The 24,419-nt window shown below is 45.8% G+C and overlaps 1 protein-coding gene across 2 annotated transcripts in view; it reads left to right on the plus strand.

The window, feature by feature from the left end:
- CDH3 (cadherin 3) overlaps nucleotides 1–24,419 on the plus strand; it is a 45,888-nt gene that overhangs the window by 19,099 nt on the left and 2,370 nt on the right. For both annotated transcript variants that reach the window (XM_042969740.1, XM_042969739.1), the window contains 13 exons: nucleotides 7,859–7,944; nucleotides 9,046–9,171; nucleotides 9,365–9,520; nucleotides 9,612–9,756; nucleotides 11,118–11,293; nucleotides 11,961–12,089; nucleotides 13,379–13,564; nucleotides 14,917–15,158; nucleotides 15,552–15,697; nucleotides 16,448–16,672; nucleotides 20,614–20,820; nucleotides 23,188–23,318; nucleotides 23,712–23,858. In XM_042969740.1, the coding sequence (XP_042825674.1) occupies nucleotides 7,859–7,944; nucleotides 9,046–9,171; nucleotides 9,365–9,520; nucleotides 9,612–9,756; nucleotides 11,118–11,293; nucleotides 11,961–12,089; nucleotides 13,379–13,564; nucleotides 14,917–15,158; nucleotides 15,552–15,697; nucleotides 16,448–16,672; nucleotides 20,614–20,820; nucleotides 23,188–23,318; nucleotides 23,712–23,858 (2,102 nt within the window). The remainder of the gene's footprint in view (nucleotides 1–7,858; nucleotides 7,945–9,045; nucleotides 9,172–9,364; nucleotides 9,521–9,611; nucleotides 9,757–11,117; nucleotides 11,294–11,960; nucleotides 12,090–13,378; nucleotides 13,565–14,916; nucleotides 15,159–15,551; nucleotides 15,698–16,447; nucleotides 16,673–20,613; nucleotides 20,821–23,187; nucleotides 23,319–23,711; nucleotides 23,859–24,419) is intronic.

A 24,419-nucleotide genomic window follows, 5' to 3' on the forward strand; every position in this document is an offset into this window, starting at 1 on the left:
TTTAAATAAAGATACTTGAGGATAGATAGTTGTTCCCCAATGCATCTCTAGTTTCTAGAAGAAAATTGAGCACAAAGGAAGCGTTCAACTAGCTCTTGAATGAACAAGAGGAACCTGGCTTTAGAATCTGACTACCCTGGGTTCTAACTCCACTTCTGCTCACTAGTTGTGTAACCTTGGGCTATCATCTCAGTTCTGAACCTCAGTTTCCTCATGTGGCATAAGAATCCATGTAAGCTTTTGGGGCTCACAAATTTGTAGTTTAGACTTTTATAAAGGTTTTTTTTAAATGTTCTTTTTTTTTTTTTTTTTTAATGTTTTTTATTTATTTTTGGGACAGAGAGAGACAGAGCATGAACGGGGGAGGGGCAGAGAGAGAAGGAGACACAGAATCGGAAACAGGCTCCAGGCTCCGAGCCATCAGCCCAGAGCCTGACTCGGGGCTCGAACTCACGGACTGCGAGATCGTGACCTGGCTGAAGTCGGACGCTTAACCGACTGCGCCACCCAGGCGCCCCTAAATGTTCTTTTATTTTATTTTTGAGACAGAGACAGAGCATGAGCAGCGGAGGGGCAGAGAGAGAGTGTGACCCAGAATCTGAAGCAGGCTCCAGGCTCTGAGCTGTCAGCACAGAGCCCGACGCGGGGCTCGAACTCACAGACTGTGAGATCCTGACCTGAGCCGAAGTCGGATGCCCAACCGACTGAGCCACCCAGGCACCCCTAGACTTTTATCTTAAATGTTTATTTAAGAGAGTGCAAACTCGGGAGGGGTAGAGAGAGAGAGAGGGAGACAGAGGATCCAAAGCGGGCTCCATGCTGACAGCAGAGAGCCCAATGTGGGGCTTGAACTCAAGAACCTTGATGACCTGAGCCCTATCTTATTTGGTGTTGAAGATGGCTCTGTAAAGTCTAATTTCCATCTTCCAAATGAGAAAACATAAATTCCTAATAAGTTGCTTCAACTTCTGCATGAACATAATGATGTTTCCAACTGACAGTTTTGTGGGATCTTTGTATACATCTTTAAAACACCTGCAGGGTGCTGAATCACCTAAGGAGGTTTAGGTATTCCTTTTAAGCTTTTCTTATTCTTATTACATCAAGGAGCAAATATGTTTGGTCCTACTACTATTTTTTTTTTTTTAAGTTTATTTATTTTGAGAGAGGGGGAGAGAATCCTAAGCAGACTGTGCTGCCAGCACAGAGCCCAACATGGGACTTGATCCTAGTACCGTAAGATCATGACCTGAACCAATATCAAGAGTCAGATGCTTAACCAACTGAGCCACTTAGGTGCCCCCATACTACTCTTGAGTAACTCTAATAGCATGCATTTCTCTCTTCAAACCAAGGGAAACCAGGCCTCAGGTTCAAAGCTTGAGCTAACGATTGATTGTGAGACCCGGAGAATTCAAGTGCCTTACCCAGGAGCACCAAGCAAGTTCATGTCAATGCCTACAGGGGTCTCTGTGTCCATTAACTGCATCAACAGCAGACCCTGACCCGATGCATCCTATTCTGTCAGCCCTTTACTGGTGTTCTCATTCAGTCCTCACATCAACACTGTAAGAGAAGTGCTGTTACTTCTTCCAAGTTTAGTGCTTTATTCCAAATCTCACACTGCCTCATTGGGCATCCAGAAATCAGAGTCTGCTATTTCAGTAGTTGGAGGAGAAGAGGTAATGGGAGGTAGGGAAAAGATATTAATTAAGTCTTGGGTGTATCAGAAAGATTAACCTTAGAGGGTAAGAAAATGACAGGCTGTGACAGATGTGGATACCACTTCTAGCTCCTCTGTTTCCTAGCTACGTAACTTTAGTGAATTCATTTAACCTCTCGGTTTTCCATTCTAGAAAATAGACATTAAATCTACTTCATAGAGTGCTTGGTGAAGATTAAATAAGTATTTAAGGGGTGCCTGGGTGGCTCAGTCAGTTAAGCGTCTGACTCTTGATTTTGGCTCAGGTGGTGATCCCAGAATTGTGGGATCAAGCCCCATGTCAGGCAAAAAAAAATTTTTTTTTAACGTTTATTTATTTTTGAGACAGAGAGAGACAGAGTATGAACAGGGGATGGGCAGAGAGAGAGGGAGACACAGAATCCGAAATGGGCTCCAGGCTCTGAGCTGTCAGCCCAGAGCCCGACGCGGGGCTCGAACTCACGGACCCTGAGATCCTGACCTGAGCCGAAGTCGGACGCTTAACCGACTGAGCCACCCAGGCGCCCTCCCAAAAAATGTATTTAAGTGTCAGCTGTTGGGGCGCCTGCCTGGCTTGGTTGGCAGAGCATATAATTCTTGATCTCACGGTTGTGAGTTTGAGCCCCTTGTTGGTTGTAGAGATTACTTAAAAATAAAATCTTAAAATAAAAAGATTTAAATGTCAGCTGTTGGGAGAATTCAGGAGCACAGGGAGTCTTGACTGCTGAGAATGGTGTATGCTGTGTTCGTTTGCTAGGGTAACAAAGTAACCCAGGTTGAGGGTCTTAACAAAAAGTAAGGTATCAGCCAGGTCGGTTTTGTTTCAGGCCTCTCTCCTTAGCTTGTAGTTGGCTGTCTTCTCTGTCTTTACATGGTCTTCTCTCTGTATCTGTGGTCATATTCCTTCCTCATATAAGGACAATAGTCATACTAGCTTAGGGCCCACCCTAATGGCATCGTTTTAAGTTAGTCACCTCTTTAAAGGCCCTGTCTCCAAATACAGTCACATTTGGAGGTAGTTGGGGTTAGGACTTAAACATATGAGTTGAAGTGGGGGCGGGGGGTGGGGAGACGATTCATGTTAAAAGAAAAATGGATCTACAGAAAAATGTAAACAGTAGTTGCTGGTAACCACAGTCATCGGAAAGGTTTATTTCCTTCCAGTCTTTTTAAAAGATTTTTATTTTTAAGAAGGGCTCAAACCCAACCTCCAGATCAAGAGTCACATGCTTGGGGCACCTGGGTGGCTCAGTTGGTTACATGTTGGGCTTTGGCTCAGGTCATGATCCCGTGGTTCTTGAGTTCCAGCCCCACATCGGGCTCTGTGCTGACAGCTAGAGCCTGGAGTCAGCTGCAGATTCTGAGTCTCCCTCTGTCTCTGCCCTTCCCCCACTCATGCTCTGTTTCTTTCTCAAAAATAAAAAGGAAAAAAAAGTAATGTGCTCTACCAAATGAGCCAGCCAGGTGCCCCTCCTTCCGGTATTTTATTTATTATTTTTAAAAATATTAATGTTTATCTGTGAGAATGAGAGTGTGAGTGGGGGAGGGGCAGAGAGAGAGGGAGACAGGATCTGAAGCAGACTCTGCGCTGACAGCAGACAGCCTGATGTGGGGCTCGAACTCAGGAACTGTGAGATGGTGACCTGAGCCAAAGTTGGAGGCTTAACTGACTAAGCCACCCAGGTGTCCCCTTCCAAACTTTTTATATGTGCATAGTTGCATATATTATATAGGTCTTTCTACATTCTGCTTACATTCTGCTTACTTGGTTTCACTTCATAGCATAAGAACTTCCCTAGGTAACTTAAAAACTCGACTATAAATACCATTTTGCATAGTTGGATAAATAATCCATGGAGTGTAAACACTGGAGTGTAAATCCATGGATTATTTAACTGTTGCTCTATATTAAGGTGATTTAACCTTTGCCACATCTCATTCCTGGGCCTTTTAGCCCTAGAGCAAATTCCTCAGATGATGAGACCAATGAGCTGTGTTCAGGAGGCAAAGGTCAGGGTCACCCTGAAAGGTGGCCTGAGAGTCTCGCGGTTTCCAGGGCCTCCTGGAACTGACTCAGGCCTAGATCCCACTTTCTTCCCCTACTGGCCAAGCATATCACACACAGGCCACCACCCCTCAGTGGGGACCTTGTCAGTAGGGCAATCTGATTTTTAAACATCTTCTCTCTTTGTCACAGGCACATTCCAGCCTTCCCCGACTGGATCCTGCCTCTCTCTGTGGGGCTCTTGGGTTCTAGGGAGCTTGCCCTGGGCTCTGGGGAGCTGAAGGCACCTCTGTATGCCTTTAAGCCTCCCCTCTTTTCCGTTCCATTCACTGACCCCCTCTCTCCAAAAGATGACCAATGTCTTAACTTCTTTTACCTAGGTTGGTTGTGCCTGTTCTTGAACCTCCTGTCCATGTGATCATACCTGTGTCCTCTCTTACACCTAGCCTCTGTTACTCAGCTGTGTTTGTAAGGTTCATCCACGTTGTTATCTGTCCTTGTGGTTGATCTCATTGTGTGAATATACTACAGTGTTTCTGTCCATTCTCCCTTGATGGACCTTTGGGTTATTTCCAGTTTTTCACTATTAGAAACAGTGCTGCTGTGAACATTATAACACATGCCTTCCGGTGAATGTGTTTTTGTTGGGTCTCTACTGCAAAGGGGAATTGCTGGGTCTTGGGGAATGTGTATATTTAGCTTTGGTAAATACCACCCAACAGTTCTCCAAAATGACTATTCCGTTTTATACTCCCACATCAGACTTCTGCTGTTTTTTCTTACTGAGGTAAAATATCCATGACCTAAAATTGGCTGTTTTAACCATTTTAAAGTAAACAATTCAGTGGCGTTAAAGCACATTCACAGTTGTGCAACTGGCATCGTAATCCATCTCCAGAACTTTTTCATTACTTCCAGCAGAAACTCTGCACTCATTGAATGGTAACTCCCCATTTGCCCCTCTCTCCAGCCCCTGGTAAACTCTATTCTATTCTCTATGTCTGTTAACTATTCTAGGTACCTCATATACACAGAATTCTACAGTATTTGTCCTTTTGTGTCTGGCTTATTTCACCTAGCTTAATGTTGGTAAGGTTCACCCATATTGTAGCATGTATCAGAATTATATTGCTTTTGAAAGCCAAATAGCATTCCACTGCATGTATATAACACATTTTGTTTATCTCTTCATATCTTGATGGGGTCTTGGGTGGTGTGCACCTTTCAGCTATTGTGAAAAATGATGCTATGAAAATCAGTGTACAAGTTTCTTTGTGCATTCCTGCTTTCACTTCTTTGGGGTAAACCCCTAGAAGTAGAACTGCTGGATCATACGGTAATTCTGTTTACCTTCTGAGAAACCACCGAACTTTTTCACACCATTTTGCATTCCCAATACAGGAGGGTTCCATTTTCTTCGTACCTTGGCAGGACTTTTTTTTTTTTTTTTTTTTTTTTTTTTTTTAAAGAAAAACAAAGTTTTCCCAGGGGCGCCTGCGCGGACCAGTCGGTTGGGGGCATCCAGCTTCAGCTTAGGTCATGATCCCACCATTGGTGGGTTCGAGCCCCACGTCAGGCTCTGCTGTCAGCACAGAGCCTGCTTTGGACCTCTGTACCCCTCTTTTCCCCTCCCCTCGCTTGCGCTCTCTCTCTCTCTCAAAAATAAAACATTAAAAAATTTTTTTTTAATAAAATAAAGTAGTTTTCCTAGCAAGTGTGAAGTGGTACCACAATGTGATTCTGATTTCCATTTCCCTAATGACTAATGATACTGAGCATCTTTTCATATGCTTATTGGTTATTTGTATATCTTTAGGTCAATGTCTTTTCAGGTCCTTTGCTTTTTTCTTGTTCTTGCTTTTATTTATTTACTTAGTTATTTTTTAATTTACCTCCAATTTAGTTAGCATGTAGTGCTGTAATGATTTCAGGAGTAGATTCCAGTGATTCATTCCCTATGTATAACACCCAGTCAGTGCTCACCCCAACTAGTGTTTCCCCTAATGCTCCTTATACATTTAGCCCATCCCCCCCACCCACAATCCCTCCAGCAACTCTCAGTTTGTTCTTTGTACTTAAGAGTCTCTTATGTTTTGTCCCCCTTTTTCTTCTTTTTTAAATTTTTTTTTAAGTTAATTCATTTTTGAGACAGACACACACAGCATGAGCAGGAGAGGAGCAGAGAGAGAGGGAGACACAGAATCTGAAGTAGGCTCCAGGCTCTGAGCTGTCAGCACAGAGCCAGATGCGGGGCGCAAACTCAGGAACTGAGATCATGACCTGAGCCAACGTCGGATGCTCAACCGACCGAGCCACCCAGGCGCCCCCGTTTTTTTGTTTTCTTTAATTAAAATGTTTGTTGAATATGAGTTTTAGGAGGTTTTATATTTTGGATACTTATAATTTAGAATTCTACTTTTTTATATTATACTCATATACTGTTTGAATTCTTTGGCATGTTCACATTACTTTTGTAGTTTACTCATCTATTACCCTTTCTTATTTTATGGAAGGAGTTTTTAAAAGATTTTATTTAAGTAATCTCTACCCCAAATGTGGGGCTTGAACCCATGACCCCAACATCAAGAGTCACATGCTCTACTGACTGAGCCAGACAGGCACCCCAGATTTTAAGATTTTATTTTTAAGTAATCTCTACAGCCAATGTGGGGCTTGAACTCACAACACTGAGATGAAGTGTCTCATGTTCTACAGATTAAGCCAACTAGGCACCCCAATGAAGAGAGATAGAGAACGAGCAGAGGAGGGCCAGAGAGAAGGGGACAGAAGATCTGAAGGCAAGGCTCTGAGCTGTCAGCATAGAGCCTGACGCAGGGCTCAAACTCAGGAACCATGAGATCATGACCTGAGCCAAAGTTGGAGGCTTAACTGACTGAGCTGCCCAGGCAACCCAAGGAAGGGTTTTTTTAAAACAGTTATTGTAGGTGTGCCTGGGTGGCTCAGTGGGTTAACGATTGACTATTGGTTTTGGCTCAGGTCTTGATCTCAGTTTGTGAGTTCGAGCCCCGCATTGAGCTCCATGCTTACAGCACAGAGCCTGCTTAGGATTCATATTCATTTATATTCATTCATTCATTCTCTCTCTCTCTCTCTCTCTCCCTCTCTCTCTCCCTCTCCCTCTCCCTCTCCCTCTCCCCCTCCCCCTCCCCCCCCCCCCCCACCATGCTCTCTCTCTCTCTCTCAAAATAAATAATTTAAAAAATGAGGGAGGGAATGGTGGAGGCAGGGGTGGGGAAACAACAATCTTCATCATCTGAGACTAAAGGACAATTTTTCGAAAAAGGACATTTGGAAGGCCTCACGCTGACATCTCTGTGGCACAGCACTGTCCCTGTGGTCCTCGTTGTGCTGCAGCCTAGGAAAACGATGCAGACTGGTGTCTCGGCCAGAGCAGGTGCTGATGGGCCCATGTGTTCCCTCAGCAGGTACCCTCTTTTCCTGCTTTGGCTTCAAAGAAGGGTGGTTAAGAACATTGGTTGTAAGTACTCTCTAGCCAATGGTTTGGAGTCAGGCTGATAGGGCTTCTGAACCTCAGTTTTCTTACCTTTGAAAAGGAGATAATACCTACCTTAGCTAAGGTAGTTTAGGATGAAATGGGCCCAGTCTCTGGCTTAGTGAGTGGTAGTTATCACCTCGGAGTGCTTATTTAAAAGGTGGCTAAGCAGGGGGGTTCAGAGGGAACATGAAAAACTGAAACAGCTAGAGATTGTCCAGAATGATCTGTGTGAGTAGCAGTGTAGCAGGATGCATATTGGATATAGGTGGACTCATGGTCTTCTGAAATGCTGAAAATCTCCTGCCTTCAACCATGACCTCAGGTCAACCCTATGTCTCATGAGGCCATCTGGGGCTGATGTTGCTGAATGTATATGATCTTGATTCTTTGGTCTCATGAACAAAGAAAGCAGCTTGGCCCACAAACCACCATGTAGTCCTCCCTCTTGAGGCCAAAGTTGGAAGCCCCATCTGAAACTTGTATTTGATTATAATGGAGACCAAAGCCAGGTCTCCTGCAGTGGCTTGAAACCATCTTTGATCCAGCCAGGAGGCTGTCGTCAGGTGTTGCTTCCACTAGGGTAGCTTCTGGAAGCCTTCTTCTTCCTAATACTCTCTTTCTGTCTTACCCACAGTGATTTTCGTGGACTGCCCTGGGCAAGAGTCAGCCCTGCTTAGCACTGATGGTGACTTCGCTGTGCTGAATGGTAGAACAGTCCAGGTAAGATACCACGTGCACCTGCCAGGAGGAAGGAAGATGTTCTCTGTGCATGCCCAGCTTGCTGCTGGCCAGGAGTTCGAGGTTGCTGGGTTATGAACCATGTTACCCCTTCAGAAGAGGCAGTGTTAGCCCTCAGTTTGCTCACACCTATGGGCGTGGCTACTGATCTAAGCAGGGTAATGCCTGCACCCTTCCATTAGGGGCGCCAGAGAGTCCTGCCAGTGGGGCAAAGAACTGCCTTGTGAACCATGGCCCAGTACCTTTTGCCCCTCGCATTCCCTTTCCCATCACCCTTTCCTTCTTTCCCATATCATCTTGCTAAACCCCAAGGGAAGGTGATTCAAGACCCCATGAACATCCCATGAGCCTCTGGGAAGACAGACCTGAGGCGCTCAGCCACATTTCTTTCTTTTAATTTTTTGAATAGCTAATATATCCATGTGGCTCAACAATTTTAAAATATTAAAAAGTTACACAGTGAATAACCTCCTTTTGTTTCTCTGCATTTACCTAATGCCCTTTCCAAGAGAATACACAGATAACCACTGTTACCAGTTATTTTTCCTTTTGAAGTTTATTTATATATTCTATATTTATATTAAACATATGTTATGTATTTTATATATTTACAGATCTAAAAATACTTTTTTCTCCTCTCTTTTATGCAAAAAGATATATTATTTACATGTATGCACTTTCTTTCTGCATCTAAAAATAGGTTTTGTTTGCATATAAGCCACTATGAATATGTGGCTTTATTTTGCTACACTTATACACAAAAGCTGGTACATACTAATTATATAAGTTGTTAAATAAAATACTAAACTATACTGTAGTTTAATTAGTTATACTGTAGGTCAACTTTGTTCTTTTTCATTCATTCCTAATTTTTAGAGCTGTATAGCAGTTCCACTAGATGGATATATTCTAGTGTATTTAATTGGTTCTCTGTAAATAAACACTTAGGATTCTTTTCAATTTGTCTTGTGCAATAAACCTATTTAGGTCTCCCTCCTCACCCTTAATGTCTGTAAGTGAGAGGATGTCGAGTATCTTCCAGCTGTTTGCGTGTCTGGGTTAAGGGGTCTTCTCTCCTTGCAGGAGAGGAAACCATTGAAGATCTCCCCATCCAACCGTATCTTACGAAGACGCAAGAGAGAATGGGTGGTTCCACCGATATCCGTCTCTGAGAATGGCAAGGGTCCCTTCCCCCAGAAGCTCAATCAGGTATGACTGTGCTTTCTCCCAGGGAGTCACTGGTGGGTACAGGGACCCTCATCCAAAGGCCTTACTATAAGGTTTCTTGACCCTGAAAGCTTCTGTACTGGGAACAGTTTCTGATAAGGCTTCACCTCTCCTCACTTTTGTTGGCAGTCGTGAGAGATTTGTCACTTTGTCAGCTATTTTCTTGTGCTTCCAGCTCAAATCTAATAAGGACAGAGGCACCAAGATTTTCTACAGCATCACAGGCCCTGGAGCAGACAGCCCCCCTGAGGGTGTCTTCACCATAGAGAAGGAAACAGGCTGGTTGTTGTTGAATAAGCCGCTGGACCGGGAGAAGATTGCGAAGTATGAGGTAGGTAATCTGGAGCATCCAACAAAAGCAGGGCCCCGTTGCCAGGTGGGGAGGGTGGGGTCAGGCTGACCCTAGACCTGTGCACCCACAGCTCTTTGGCCACGCTGTATCAGAGAACGGTGCCTCAGTGGAAGACCCCATGAACATCTCCATCATTGTAACTGACCAGAACGACCACAAGCCCAAGTTCACCCAGGATGTTTTCAGAGGGAGCGTCTTGGAAGGGGTACTACCCGGTAAGAGGACTGGGAGGGGACACCTAGAGAGGTCTGCTAGTCCCAGACATAGCCTTGGGTCAACTTCTAGAACCATCTGGAAGTCAGCCAAGACCGTTAAAGGCTGGAAAAACCCTCCATACTTGATTTCCTTGGCTGTATATCAGATCACCTGGGATAATCTTAAAAAATCAGATTCCTGGGGTGCTTGGGTGGCTCAGTAGGGTGGGCATCCCACTCGAGGTTTCAGCTTAGGTCATGATGCCAGGGTTGTGGGATTGAGCCCTGCATCCAGCTGAGCATGGAGCCTGCTTAAGATTCTTTCTTTCTCCCTCTCTCTCTCCTTCTCCCTCTCTTTCTTTCCTCCAACACTCTCCCCCACTTGCACACACATTCTCTAAAAAAATAAATTAAAAATTTAAAAACAAAAATAAAGCAAAAATCTTTAAAAATTCAGATTCCCCCTACTCTATCCCAAGATCCCTGAATAAGGATGATCTTAAATATACAGCTTTGCAATCTGTATATTTAAAAGTTTCCCAGAAGCTTCAGGTTTGGGAACCAATAGCTTTAGAGCTACAAAGATCTAGATTTGAATCTTGATTTCCCTCTTTACATGTGGCCTCTTTTTCTGTGACCCTGGGCAAGCTCATGATCTCTGAGCCTCAATCTTCACATCTGAAAATGGGAATTATATTACTCATAATTGTGAAGATTGGATATAACACATAATGACCTCAAAAACCGATGCTGGTGGGGAGGGGTTCTCCTCTTCCTTCCTCTCTGAGTTGTGGAAGATTTGAGAAGTATGAATTGGTTATGCTGCCAATACAGAAATCCCCCAAAGAAGAACAGGACCTTAAATGAGATGAAACCTTACTTTCTCCTTATATTCAGGAAATCTAGAGGTGGACAGTCAAGACTAGATTGTGCTTTGCAGTGTTGGAGACCTAGGCTCCTTCTCTCTCATTGTTCTGCTATTGGGGCTTTATTTCCAAGATTACTTTGTGGTTGCTCCTGGAGTTCCAACCATTACACCTGGAAGGAGGGAAGCGATGGGAAGAATAAGCCCCATACTCAGAAAAACACTTCTCCCAAAGTCATATATCCCATTTGTCAGAATTTAGTCTCAAGGCCACAGCTAGCTACAAGAAGGGATAGGAAATAATCTTTGTTCCAGGCAGACCTGTGCTCAGCTTAAAATGATGATGAGCATTTTGTTTTTAAGAAAGAAGCAGAGAAAGGAAAAAGGACACCAGCTAGCAATCGGCCACAAAGTAGAGGATGGGTCCAAGGTGGAGCCTCTCATAGTTCCAGAAGTAGGCAATGCTGTAATCGGAGCTGGGAGAGAAGGGTGCTCACTCATTCCTTCTCCTCTTCAGGCACTTCTGTGATGCAGGTGACAGCCACAGATGAGGACGATGCCATCAACACCTACAATGGGGTGGTTGCTTACTCTATCCATAGCCAAGAGCCAAAGGACCCACATGACCTCATGTTCACCGTCCACCGGAGCACGGGTACCATCAGCGTCATCTCCAGTGGCCTGGACCGGGAGGTGAGTGGCCCTTAGGGAAAGTGCCGCCTACCCAGGCTTTCTCAGGCCGGGGCCTGACATTCAAGAGCAGAAGCCAAGCCTCCAAAGCCCAAGGTGGAGCAGTGAGAATCCAAGTCAGCTGGGAATGGCTGCTGCTGTGTTCCCATGTTGATGTCCCACAGCTCTCTTGGGCCAGTGGCCTGCTGCCAAATGATCTCGTTAAGGCTGAGGAGGCAGCTGTAAAATGCAAGCATTTGATATTTTCTGTAGGTTTTCTCATTTCCTCTCGGAATGGCTCACTTAGCATGCACGTTGCCCAGATTTGTCCCTTGTGTGCTACAAAGTAGAATTAGCTCCATGGATATTGGAGCTGCCTACTGTTTCCTAATTAATACCTTTACCCGAATCCCCACTCAAAGCTCCCATTCTGTATCAGCCCGGGGTCAGGGGGCAATCCCCAGGCTCCACCCCACAGTTGGCCCAGGAGAACGATTTAGTTCTGTGTTTCCCCTCCCCCTCCACCCTTTGCCTCTGTTCTTTTCTGCCATGAGTGAGTAGTGGGGCAGGGATTCAAGAGAGCACTGTGAGAAGGGGAAACATTCCCCTTCCTTCCACGTATATCCAGAGCTGTGCCTCTGTGAGCCCAGGCTGAGGGACCTCTTGGCCTGAACTTGCCTTTCCTCCCCAGAGAGTCCCTGAGTACACACTGACCATCCAGGCTACAGACATGGATGGAGATGGTTCTACCACCACAGCAGTGGCCATAGTGGAAATCCTCGATGCCAATGACAATGCTCCTGTGTTTGATCCTCAGAAGGTAAATTTGATTTCAGTCCTTCTTTCCTCATCAGATGATGAAGGACTGAGCTTTCTTTCTTTTCTAAGTTTGTTTATTTTGGGAGAAAGTGAGCACACGCACAAGCAGGGGAGGGTCAGAGAGAGAATCCCTAGCAGGTTCTGCACTGTCAGTGCAGAGCCCCATGCAGGGCTCAAACTCCTGAACTGTGAGATCATGACTTGAGCCGAAATCAAGAGTCGGCCACTTAACTGACTGAGCCACCCAGATGCCCCTGAGGTTTTTCTTTCTCATGAAATTCTGGAAACAGCCCACATGGCTTCCAGTCCTGTGCCACCGCTTACTAGATGTGACACCGGAGGCAAACTACCTAACCTCTTTGTGCCCCATTTCCTAATCTGTGAAATGGAGATAATAATAATACCTGCTGCATTGTTCTGAGTTTTAAATGAAATAATCTATGTACAGTTCATAACACAATCCCTGGTACATAAGTGCTTAATATGAAAATCTTTGTTGAGGGGCCCCTGGCTGGCTCAGTCAGGGGGAGCTTGTGACTCTTGAGCGTGGTGTCGTGACTGTTAGCCCCACATTAGAGGTAGAGGTTACTTTACAGAGAAAGAGAGGGAGAGACAGAGAGAATGGAAGAAGGAAGGAGGAAAGAAAGGAACAAAATCCGTGTTGTTATGAAAACTTATAATTTGCCTCACACCTATACCTGTCCACCTTCACCCAGTGAATACTTCGTACACCTGCAGCGACGGGGGATTCAGTGCCAGTCAAGATGACACCCACCCCCCCCTTCCATCCTTCGATGATTCTGGCTACTGAACATTATTTAGGCTTGATTAGAAATGTGTTCTGAGCAGCCAAGTTCCCAACTTTTGCCACTTACTCCAGAGCTTCCAAAAAAGTTCCTGCTCAGTGCCGTAAAGCAATCAGGCAGCTAGTCCCTCTTGCCACCTTCTCCATACCTTTCTGATCTCAGCTAGATAGGTGGCTAGGCATGGCAGGGTTTAGGGCACCCAGACCAGTGCGATTACTGGAGTAGTAGGCCCTGGATGTACGAATAGTAGGCTCCCCATCCCTGTGGTCTGTCCCAGAAGCTGGAAGGCTGAGTCTGAGGACATTCTGCATCTGTGTGTGCCCTGAAACCCTGGTGTGTGGTATTGGGTGATCCCAGAAAGAGTGAGCGGCATGGAGCGGAGCTCCCATGGAATCACATGGAGGATCCATAGCTGGTGAAGCGTGGAACGGTCTCAGGGTGTTCAGTCTCTGCTCTGACTGTGCTGTGCTTCCCACACCAACAGTACGAGGCCCAAGTGCCTGAGAACGTGGTGGGGCACGAGGTGCAGAGGCTGACGGTGACTGATCTGGATGCCCCCAACTCACCCGCGTGGCACGCCACCTACCGCATCTTGGAAGGTGACGATGGGGACCATTTTACCATCACCACCCACCCCGAGAGCAACCAGGGCATTCTGACAACCAGGAAGGTGAGTCATTTTGGGCTTTAGACAAGCCCACACCTGGGGCAGTCAGGTCTGCAGCCTCTGGGAAAAGGAGGTATCATCTGCCTGGGGACACCTACTTTGAACCATTCAACTGGGCGTGCAGCAAGCTGGTGGCTTCTGACCCTTTCCCATCCCTCTTGTGTCAGTGTATTGCTTTGTTCAAACTAAATCTTAACCAGGGACTCTTTTCAAAAAAACAGGTGGGAGTCACTGATTTGATTAAGGCAGATGAGTAGAACTCCTCCTCCCAGATCCTGGTGTCCAGTGGCTGTCCCCAGTCAGCCTTCTTAAACAGAGAGGCTCTGTTTTATTGGAATGCTTGCAAATTTTGCATTTAATCCATAACACATATCTAGGTTTTTGCATAGCAAAATGTTTTATGTTACTTAGTAGTTTGAGATATGGTTGTCTCTCAAAAAGTCTTTGAATAAAATTGATGCTTTTAGAATGGCCTAGTTTGAGAAGCAGAGTTTTATATATAATACTTTAAAAACTATCCCCTTCTTTCAACAAAAACTTTGTAATGCCCTTTTTACATTGTGAAATGAATTTCATTTATAATTAAACTTACCTAACTTACATAATTTCTAGAAAAAGAGATTGCCCTAACTGTGAAATAAAGAAGAATTTTACAGGAAAATTTACTGATAATAAGATATTTCTGTACGCAAGCTTCTGAGAACATACTAGAAAACACAATGAAGGTGGTCAGTTACTTGCCTCTCTTTGGAGACTCATCCAACTGTAGCGGATGCTGCGTGTCACTCTGTCGGCTCATACACACCACAAGTCATACTGGTATCTTTACAGGACAGCAAATAAACAGCTTTTGGGAAGGGCCTGAACAAATCAAATTACAGGCTCCCCTCAGAAGCTTGCATTCCTAGAAAAGTCATATATATTAAAACCGCACCAGAAATACATAAAACGTGTTCTAGACTGGAATTATCAACAGATTTTTCACACCCACAAGTACATGAATGTTCAGGGGAATATTGGCAAGTCACACGGCCTGTGGAACAGTTCTTGGTTTCCCTGCCCCAGCCTATAAATGCCAGTGGCATCCCCAGTCATTAGGATCACCGGAAAGGCCTCCACGAGTTTCTCCACCACCCTGTTGGGAACCAACTGTAGGGCTTTCTGGTTTAGGGGTGGTCTGAGAGGCCCCACTGGCTGTCCACTCAAAGTGCAGGAGGCTATATGGAAAGGGCAACGTTGCTGTTCCTGGAAACCTTGAGCCCCTCACTGTGGGCCCTTTCCTTCTGACCTCAAAGCATTGCATGGGGTCTCCTCACAAATTGGTGGCTCAGGTTCTCCTTCCTCTTCTCTCTCAGGGCTTGGACTTCGAGGCCAAAAACCAACACACCCTGTACGTTGAAGTGACCAATGAGGCTCCCTTTGTGGTGAAGCTCCCAACCTCCACGGCCACCATAGTAGTTCATGTGGAGGATGTGAATGAGGCACCTGTGTTTGTCCCACCCTCCAAAGTCATCGAGGTCCAGGAGGGCATCTCTGTCGGGGAGTCTGTCTGCACCTACACTGCGCAGGACCCTGACAAGGGAAATCAGAAGATCAGGTACACAGGAGCTGGGCTCAGATGCATCCAAAAGCATTAGTAGTATTGGACGGGTTATTTATTACGGCCAGCATTTGCTCCCATTACCAGAAAGATTGCTAAATATTTTGAACATCATCCCCGCACGGGACCTTCCCTTCCTACCCTCCCCAACACTGAAGACTCTGAACAGAGGTCTAGGGGGCAGGTATTCCCACTCTCTCTCATGTGTCCCTGCTGGGCCCTCTTTCTGCCGCTCTCGATTCCATTTGGGGTGAGATGCATTCTTCATGTGATCTTGCTTAGGAGCCCCAAGACCCATAACAGCATCTGCCAGTTGAATGAGTAGGCTTTGGAGGACAACCAGAATTCTAAGTATTCTGGATATGACTCTTTTCAACTCTTCCACTCCAGCTACCACATCCTCAGAGACCCAGCAGGGTGGCTAGCAATGGACCCAGACAGTGGACAGGTCACTGCCACGGGGGTTTTAGACCGTGAGGATGAACGGTTTGTGAAGAACAATGTCTATGAAGTCATGGTCTTGGCCACAGATGATGGTGAGAGCTTCCTCCCAATCCCTCCACTTGGGTACCTTTGGAGCCCATGACACAGCACATCCCCTCCACAGTGTATGGTGTCAGGGAAAGATGTCAGCAAACCAATCTGGAGGGTCAAAGGGGACTTGAGAGGAGTCTTTCAAAGACCAGGATTGGCTATGGTTTCCCTAAGACCCAAGTGTTAGGAGAATGACTTCTTTTAGCCTAAGTGTGTGGTTCACCGAGCCCAGAATTGGCCCTGTGATTGACTGAAAGGGGCTGCCTGGGAAGTGCCATGATTGATTAGTGATGTCATACCATGACAGGATTGGGAGTTAGGATGTGACTTGACATTGCTGCTTGACACAGTGAAGCAAGGTCTGGAGGCAGATGAAAGGTTCCCGCAGGACTGTGAAGGGAAGCATCCCTAAAGCTCATTAGCAAACACTGCATCAGCCCTGAGATGGCCAGTAGGTTTCCTTTTGTGATAGATTGGTAGTGGCCATATGGATGAAGTGGCTGTAAGGGTGCTAGGATCACTTAATAATGTCTGCTATGGGAAAGATGGCATAACCGCCATGGATTTTCCATCACTGGTTTGATCTATGATGAGACCAGGGCAGGGCATGGAAGGTCTTGAAAAGTTACAGCTGGGCAGTAAAAAGGAACCTCCCTGGGGCTGATTGGATAGGTCATAGGAGAGCTTAACACTCATTCATCACTCCAACCAACGGCAGATACTAAAAGGATCCTATGTGTAATTATGAACAGGGAGCCCTCCCACCACTGGCACTGGGACCCTCCTGCTAACACTTATGGACATCAACGACCATGGCCCGGTCCCTGAGCCCCGACAGATCACTATCTGCAACCAAAGCCCTGTACCCCAAGTGCTGAACATCACGGACAAGGACCTGTCCCCCCACACCTCCCCTTTCCAGGCCCAGCTCACACATGACTCGGATATCTACTGGACAGCAGAGGTCAATGAGAAAGGTAATTGAGTGGTGGTGGGTAGTAGGTGGGTGTCTGCCCCATACCGGGACCCTGTACACATTCCAGCATCTTGTGGGTCACTGAGTTAAGGACGTCAACCAATGGGTGCCTGGGTGGCTCAGTTGGTTAAGCATCTGACTTTTTTTTAAGTTTATTTATTTTGAGAGAGAGAGAGCGAGCATGCACCAGAGGGGGAGGAGCAAAAAGAGAGAGAAAAGGAGAATCCACCCAGGTACCCCTAAGCATCCAACTCTTGATCTCAGAATCATGAGTTCAAGCCCCACATAGGGCTCCATGCTGGGCATAAGCCTACTTTTTAAAAAAAGGGAAAAAAAGACAAAAAATGTTGGAGAGACACCATTCAACACTTTGGCTACTTTTTAACTTTGTGTTAGCCTGTGGAAATCCACAGCAACCCTTTAAGACTGTTCTTGTCCAACCACCTTCCCGTACAGATGGAAAAACTGAGGCCGGGAGAGAGAGGGTGTGGCTTTCTCAGTATCACATAATGAAAGAGCTAGGATTCCTGCAGTGATAATAGCTGACATGTCGTGAGCATACTTACTATGTGCTAGTATAGCACTGGTATGTACTATATATGGTATATACTATACCACTTCAGATGCTTCATAGATTAGGTGACTTAATCCTCACAACAACCCTGTGAAGAAGGTACTATTAAAACACATAAATGTGTATGCACCCATCCTACACGACGAAACCAAGGCTTACAGAAGGTTAAATAGCTTGCCAAAGGCTTTATGGCTAGAAAATGATGGCCACCAGAATTTGGATCCAGACAGTCTGATTTATCATTAGATCTCTGCTTCCTACCATTTATTGAATGCATATTGAACAATATGCAAAATGCTTTTTCTTTCCTTCTGTAATATTTCTACCACCTTCTGCGGTCAGTATTTTTATACCTATTTAAAGATGAGAATGAGGCTCAGAGAGGTTAAATAGTATGCCCAAGGGCACAGAGTGGGTAAGTATGGAGCAGAAATTGAAGCCACAGTCCCTTTCCCCCACACCCCCGCTCCAATCCATCTCCCTGTGCTTTCTCTTTCCATCCACCCAGAGGTTCTCAGTCTGTCATGGTATTTTAGTTGTCACAGGACTGAAAAGGGGTCTAACTTGGTATCAAGTGGGTGAGGACCCGGGTGTGTGAGAAAGGTGGATCCAGCCTCAAGTGCCAGGAAGGCCCCTGGAGAGACACTGTTCACTTTGGTTTAAAATGTGTCCCCTTTCCTCTTGGGGCTAAGGTCCCCTAGGAAGGAAATGGGGAACCAGTATCTATAGGTTCTGCCCCTATAAATAGGATATTTATCTATATATCCTACTTGGATATGTCCAGTGTCTATTACTGCTGCTGAGCCTATCCCTGAAAGGTCAGGAGACTTGCTTCAGATACCCACATGATCTCAATTTTGTGATTCCTGTGATTTGGTTGTGTATGAACAGCACCTTTCCTTTGAGGAGTGCAAGTTGGTCTCCTGTTACCCCGTTGTGGCCTGGAAGCCATTTTTTCCCCATCCCTGACCTTATCATTTATAGAGCATGGACTCTGGAACCAGAATGCCTTAGTTCAAGACCCAGTTTCTCCATTTACTAGCTTTATGATTATGGACAAGCTACTGAACCTCACTGTTCCTCAGTTATCCCTATCTGTAGAATGGTGCCGATAAGTGTACCTACTTCCATACGGTTATTGTGAAGATTAAGTGATGACACAAGAGACACGTTGTTTGGTACATCAATGCTCAGTAGGTGTGTGAACAGCCACCTTCATTCATCACCACTATTTCCCAGCAGCAATCACAGATCTGGTTCAGTCAGGTGTGAGCATTATGACCAAAGCCCACTGGTACCAACACCTGGTGATAGTATTGATACCTGGTTCTTGGTTTTAAGTTAGTTTCTCTTTCCTTTTTTTTTTTTTTTTTTTTTAATGTATGTTTGTTTATTTTTGAAAGAGAGAGTAAGCACAAGCAGGGGAGGGGCTGAGAGAGAGAGGAAGACACAGAATCCGAGACAAGCTCCAGGCTCTGAGCTGTCAGCATAGTGCCTGACACAGGGCTTAAACCCAGGAACTGTGAGATCATGACATGAGCCAAAGTCGGACACCACCCAGTGGCCCCTTAAGTTTTTGTGTGTGTGTTTTTTTTTTTTTTTTTTTTTAACATTTATTCATTTTTTAAAAACAGAGTGCGAATGGGGAAGGGGCAGAGAGAGAGGGAGACACAGAATATGAATCAGGCTGTAGGCGCCAAGCTATCAGCACAGAGCCCGATGCGGGGCTCGAACTCATGGACTGCAAGATCATGACCTGAGCTGAAGTCGGCTGCTTAACCAACTGAGCCACCCAGGCGCCTCAGCTTAGATTAGTTTTTCTAACTGATCATGTCCTTGTTGTCAGGGGAGTTAATCCATCCCCTACCCCAGTGTGATCTCACATTAGTTACTTGACCTCTCTGAGCTTCAATTTCTGCATTTGTAAAATCAGAATAATAGTACCTGCCTCTTGGGGCACCTGGGTGGCTCAGTCAGTTGAATGTCAGTCTTCAGCTCAGGTCGTGATCTCACAGTCCATGAGTTTGAGCCTTGCATTGGGTTCTCTGCTGTCAGTGGAGCCTGTTTTGGATCCTCTGTCCCTCTTGCTCTGCCCCTCCCCCCCTTTCTCTCTCAAAGGTAAATAAACATTAAAAAAAATAGTACCTGCCTCTTAAAGTGGTAGTGGAGAAGAGTAGGGCGTGGCTCCCAGTTAGTGCCTGCTTAGTCACTGGCACCACCATTGTCATCAGCACCTGAGAAATCGCCATCCAGCATGGGGATAGGATGGTGGTAGGGATGTTTCAGGGAAACACACCATGTTGGCCTCTATGTAGTAGACTAAATTCTCAGCCTGCAGAGCTCCCTCTCTGCTTGCCATCGCTGAATTGGAACAGGGCAAATTCTCCCTTCTAGCCATCTTGCTAGGAGGAGGCCAGAGAGTCTGCATAAACTTTTTTTTTTTAATTTTTTTTAATGCTTTATTCATTTTTGAGACAGAGACAGAGCATGAGCTGGGAAGGGGCAGAGAGAGAGGGAGACACAGAATCAGAAACAGGCTCAGGCTCTGAGCTGTCAGCAAAGAGCCCGACGCGGGGCTCGAACTCACGAACTGTGAGATCATGACCTGAGCTGAAGTTAGACGCTTAACCGACTGAGCCACCCAGGCACCCCATGCAGAAACTTTGAACTAAAAATGGCTTGAGGGGTGCCCGGGTGGCTGAGTCAGTTGAGTCTCTGACTTCAGCTCAGGTCATGATCTAATGGTTCATGAGTTAATTATCTCTCAGAAAGAATTTATTCCAATGTATTCTTTTTTGAGGCAGAGAACAGTCTAGCAGCTAATGGTGCTGAGAAACTTTTGGCCTTGCATGACATGACTTTTTAAAAAACTTCGTTATTTTAAAAATAGTGTAATTATTGATTTTAAGGGGGAAAATGATGAATTTCTTTTCCCTTATTTTTAAAAATTTTAGGTTTATTTCTTTTGAGAGAGGGGAGGGGGCAGACAAGGAGTGTGAGAAGGGGAGGGGCAGAGAGAGAAAGAGAATCCCAAGCAGGCTCCATGCTGTCAGCACAGAGCCTGACACAAGGGCCTACACCCACAGGCTGCGAGATCATGACTTTTGCTAAAATCAAGAGTCAGATGCTTAACTGACTGAGTCACCCAGGTGCCCCAATAAATAAATTTTCCTATTCCAGTAATTCTTTCCATGATGGTGCATATTTGGCTTTGGCCAAATATCAACTTTTAACACTTGACATAAGTGTGCTTTTGGGATATTTCTCCCTGTTGCCCAGATGTAGAGGCTGTCTCCTCAGACCTCCGACATGATCTGCCCAGTTCCACTTGGGGGTCTCCCAGGGTGAATGTTATCTGTCCACTCCAGGAAACACAGTGGCCCTGTCCTTGAAGAAGTTCCTGAAGCAAGACACATACAATGTGCACCTTTCTCTATCTGACCATGGCAACAAGGAACAGCTCACAGTGATCAGGGCCACGGTGTGTGACTGCCACGGCCATGTGGAGACCTGCCCCAAACCCTGGAAGGGGGGCTTCCTCCTCCCGGTCCTGGGGGCTGTCCTGGCTCTGCTGCGTGAGTACCCGTGCCCTCTCCCCTCTCTGGATGGGGTAGTTAGAAGGCCCAGTTATACCCTGGACTGCTGGGACTAAGACATCCCCAACATTGCATATCTGTTCCTGATACTCTTAATTCTAGGAGTGTCATTCAGTCAATAGATGTTGATGGAACTTCTGGAATGTGCCAGGCTTTGGGGATACAGTCGTGAACAGACAGACCCAGCCCGACTGTCATGTCATCTAGAGGCTAGAGCAGTGGTTCTGAAAGTATGATCTTCAGACCAACGACATTAGAATTACCCAGGAACTTGTTAAAAAGGCCAGTTCTCAGGCCCACTCCTGTCCCATTGATTCAGAAACTTAGGGGTAAGACCTAATAACCTGTGTTTTAACAAGCCCAGCACGGGTTCTGATGTATGCTAGAGTTTGAGAGTCATGAGTCTAGTGGGCGGAAGTGTTTAGTTAGTTACAAGCTAAGTTCTTTAAAGGTAGCACCTATCACCTTTGTTTTTTCTACCCTCTGAATTCCTTACACAGAAACACAATCCGATACGAATTCAACAAGGGCAAACTTTAACGAATCCACATACTGTGCTCTAAGCACTGTTTCAGCGCTGGGGGTGCAGCATTTTATAACACAGACCACTCTGTGCCCTCATGGAGCTTACTTTGCATGCAGAAAGCAGACAGTAAATCATCTGGCAGAGAAATAGGTATTGGTATGGAGAAAAAGAAGTGGAGTGAGGAGGTCTGCCATCTTAAGTAGGATGGGTGAGAAAGGCGTTGGTGAGAAGGGATATTCGAGTAAAGACCTGAAAAGGGTGAGGCAGCAAATCGTGCAGCTATCTCAGGAACAACAAGTGCAAAGGCCCTAAGGCAGCACTGTGCTTGGTGTGTGGAAACAATAAATTGCTGGAGTGGAAAAAGCAAAAGGGAAAAAAGTAGGAGATGAAGTCAGAGAGGTGATGGTTGTGGCAGAGCATCCTGTTGGGCCTTGTAGGCTATTGTGAGGATGTGGTGAAATAAGTCATCAGAAGGTTTAGAGCAAAGCAGTGATGTGATTTGACTTGAATTTTATAGGATTCCCAGTAAACAGACTGTACAGGGGTAAGGGTGGAGACAGGGAGACTATTAAGGAGCTATTGCCATATTCTAGGAGTGAGATGGTGAGAGGTGGTTGTATTTCAAGGCAGAATCTATTCAGATTCATATGTGGTATGAAGAAAAGAACCATCAATGATTCTAATACCCAAACAAGTAGAAACTGGAGTTTCCATTAGCCAGCTTGGAAAGGATCATGGGAAGAGAATTACCAGACGGTCCAAATGGAGATATCAGTAGGCAGACACGTAACTTTGGTGCAGGTGAGAAGTCCACTTCACCTCCTTCCTGCCTTTCCCCAGACTCAGTGAGGAGGAAAAGGGGAGGCAAAGGTTACAGCCTGGCCCGCATAGGGTGTGCATGCTGATAACCCACAGACTCCCCAAGAAGGCTAGGTCTGTTTTGACTGGCCAGAGATGGACAGGAATTGTGTAAACAGGCCAAAAAAAAGTGCTAAAGCTAAATGGTGGGTGTATCCTCTCACATTGGACAGCCACAGAGAGGACCCTGGGGTCGCTTCTTCATATGGGATCAGCTGGGGGTAGTCCTGGCATTAGGGAGAACAGCTAGGCATTAGTTGGCCAATACTCCCATGTCCACATGGCCTGCCAACCTTTCAAACCATATTACTAAAAGCTAAGTTCCTCTCTTGAAATACCAAAATAGTATTTGCACCTAAGTTCAAATTACTGCACCATATCAGAGTTTCACCGTCTCGCTTTTTAACTTAAAATCTGTGGCTAATGTAGGGGTCACTGGGGACTGAAAAAGAGTCTTGTTGAAAAGTAACATCTGCTAGGAGATTCCCATCCCCATAGAGGAGTGTTTCCTTGAGGACCAGTATCACCGATAAGGGAAGACTGACAATAAATGGTACAGAATTGTTGGTGGGGGAATGAAGTCAGTTTGCTGCTAGGAGGAGGGGATAGTAGACTGAGGCCTGAAGGGTGAGAGCCATGTGTACAAAATGTTCCAGATGAGAAAAGCCCACATGAAGCTCCTGAAGTGGTAAACTGCTAGGTGTTATTTGAGGAACTCCAAGGAGGGAAATGTGACCAGACCCACGTGGGGGTGTAGATGTGTGGAGAAAGACAGGGGCCAATCCGGTACACTTTGATAAGGAGTTGGGGGTTTTCCTAGGTGCAGGGGAGCCACTGAAGTGTTTTCAACCCTGGCTGCGGAGTGAAAGGGTCTAAAATTAGATGGGGCGCTAAGGGTTTGGGGCTATTGGCCAGCTCCGTGGTTGTGGGGGGTGAATATTCACACTCCCTAACTCTTGCAGTTCTCCTGCTGGTCCTCCTCCTGTTGGTGAGGAAGAAGAGGAAGGTCAAGGAGCCCCTTCTGCTCCCAGAAGATGACACCCGTGACAATGTCTTCTACTATGGCGAAGAGGGAGGTGGTGAGGAGGACCAGGTGAGGCACTGGGAAGGTCTAAGTGTTGGGAAATGGATGCCTCCAGGGCCACTGGCAGGGATGGTTGGGTTAATCAACTAACCATATTAGCTACGTTGACCAGACTCTGGCCTAAATCATCCATCTTCATGTAAGATTGATACCTCTTCTCTTCTGAGAGGGTGTCTGGTCTACTGCTGTAGTCCCTTTGGCCCCAGCTAAGGTGACCTTGAGCCTGTGCTTAATTTTGGAGGAGGAGCTGTGGGAACAAGGGCTTTCAGAAATATCTGACAAAGACTATTTTTTAAGACCTACCCATGAACCAGAACATCCAAGTGGCAGGGAAATGGGATGACATACAAATGGTGGAGGAGTTCACTTCTCAACCCCATGCTGTCCTTGACTTTCATGAAGGACTATGACATCACCCAACTCCACCGTGGTCTGGAGGCCCGGCCTGAGGTCGTTCTCCGCAATGATGTGGCACCGTCCTTCATCCCCACACCCATGTACCGTCCACGTCCAGCCAACCCAGATGAGATTGGGAACTTCATCATCGAGGTGAGGCATAGGGGGCCAGCCAAGGGAAGCCCTTGATTCAAGCACCAGCAGCATGGGAAAAAAAGCATGGGCTTGGAGTCTTGGCTCTGGGTTCAAATCTTGGCTCCCCTGCCAACCAGCTGTGTGATCTCCTGACATTTGGCTAACGTCTGGGCTTCTGTTTTCTCCTCCATAAAACCCTAAGTTGCAGAGTGGTTAACAGTAGGTTAAGAATAATTTATTCATTTATGCAACACACATAACAGTTGCTTGAAAACTGTGCAGCCAGACTACCTGGGTTTAAATTTTTAAAGATCCCAGCTGATCCCAATGTGGAACAGAGTTGGGGACCCGCTGTTATAGGTCACTTTAAGGGTCAGATGAGTAAGCACCTAGAACAGTAGTTTCCAAACATTGAAATCTCCTGGGGAACTTAAAAAACTACTGACGTTTCTGACTCCCCATGGAGATTGTGATTTAATTGATCTGGATATGGCCTGGGCTTCAGAATTTTTAAAATATTCCCAAGTAATTTGAGTCTAGGAACCACTGGCCTGGCATGTAGCATTTATTTTATTTTAT

Source organism: Panthera tigris, chromosome E2 (assembly GCF_018350195.1).
Source record: "Panthera tigris isolate Pti1 chromosome E2, P.tigris_Pti1_mat1.1, whole genome shotgun sequence".
Classification (NCBI taxonomy): Eukaryota; Metazoa; Chordata; class Mammalia; order Carnivora; family Felidae; genus Panthera; species Panthera tigris.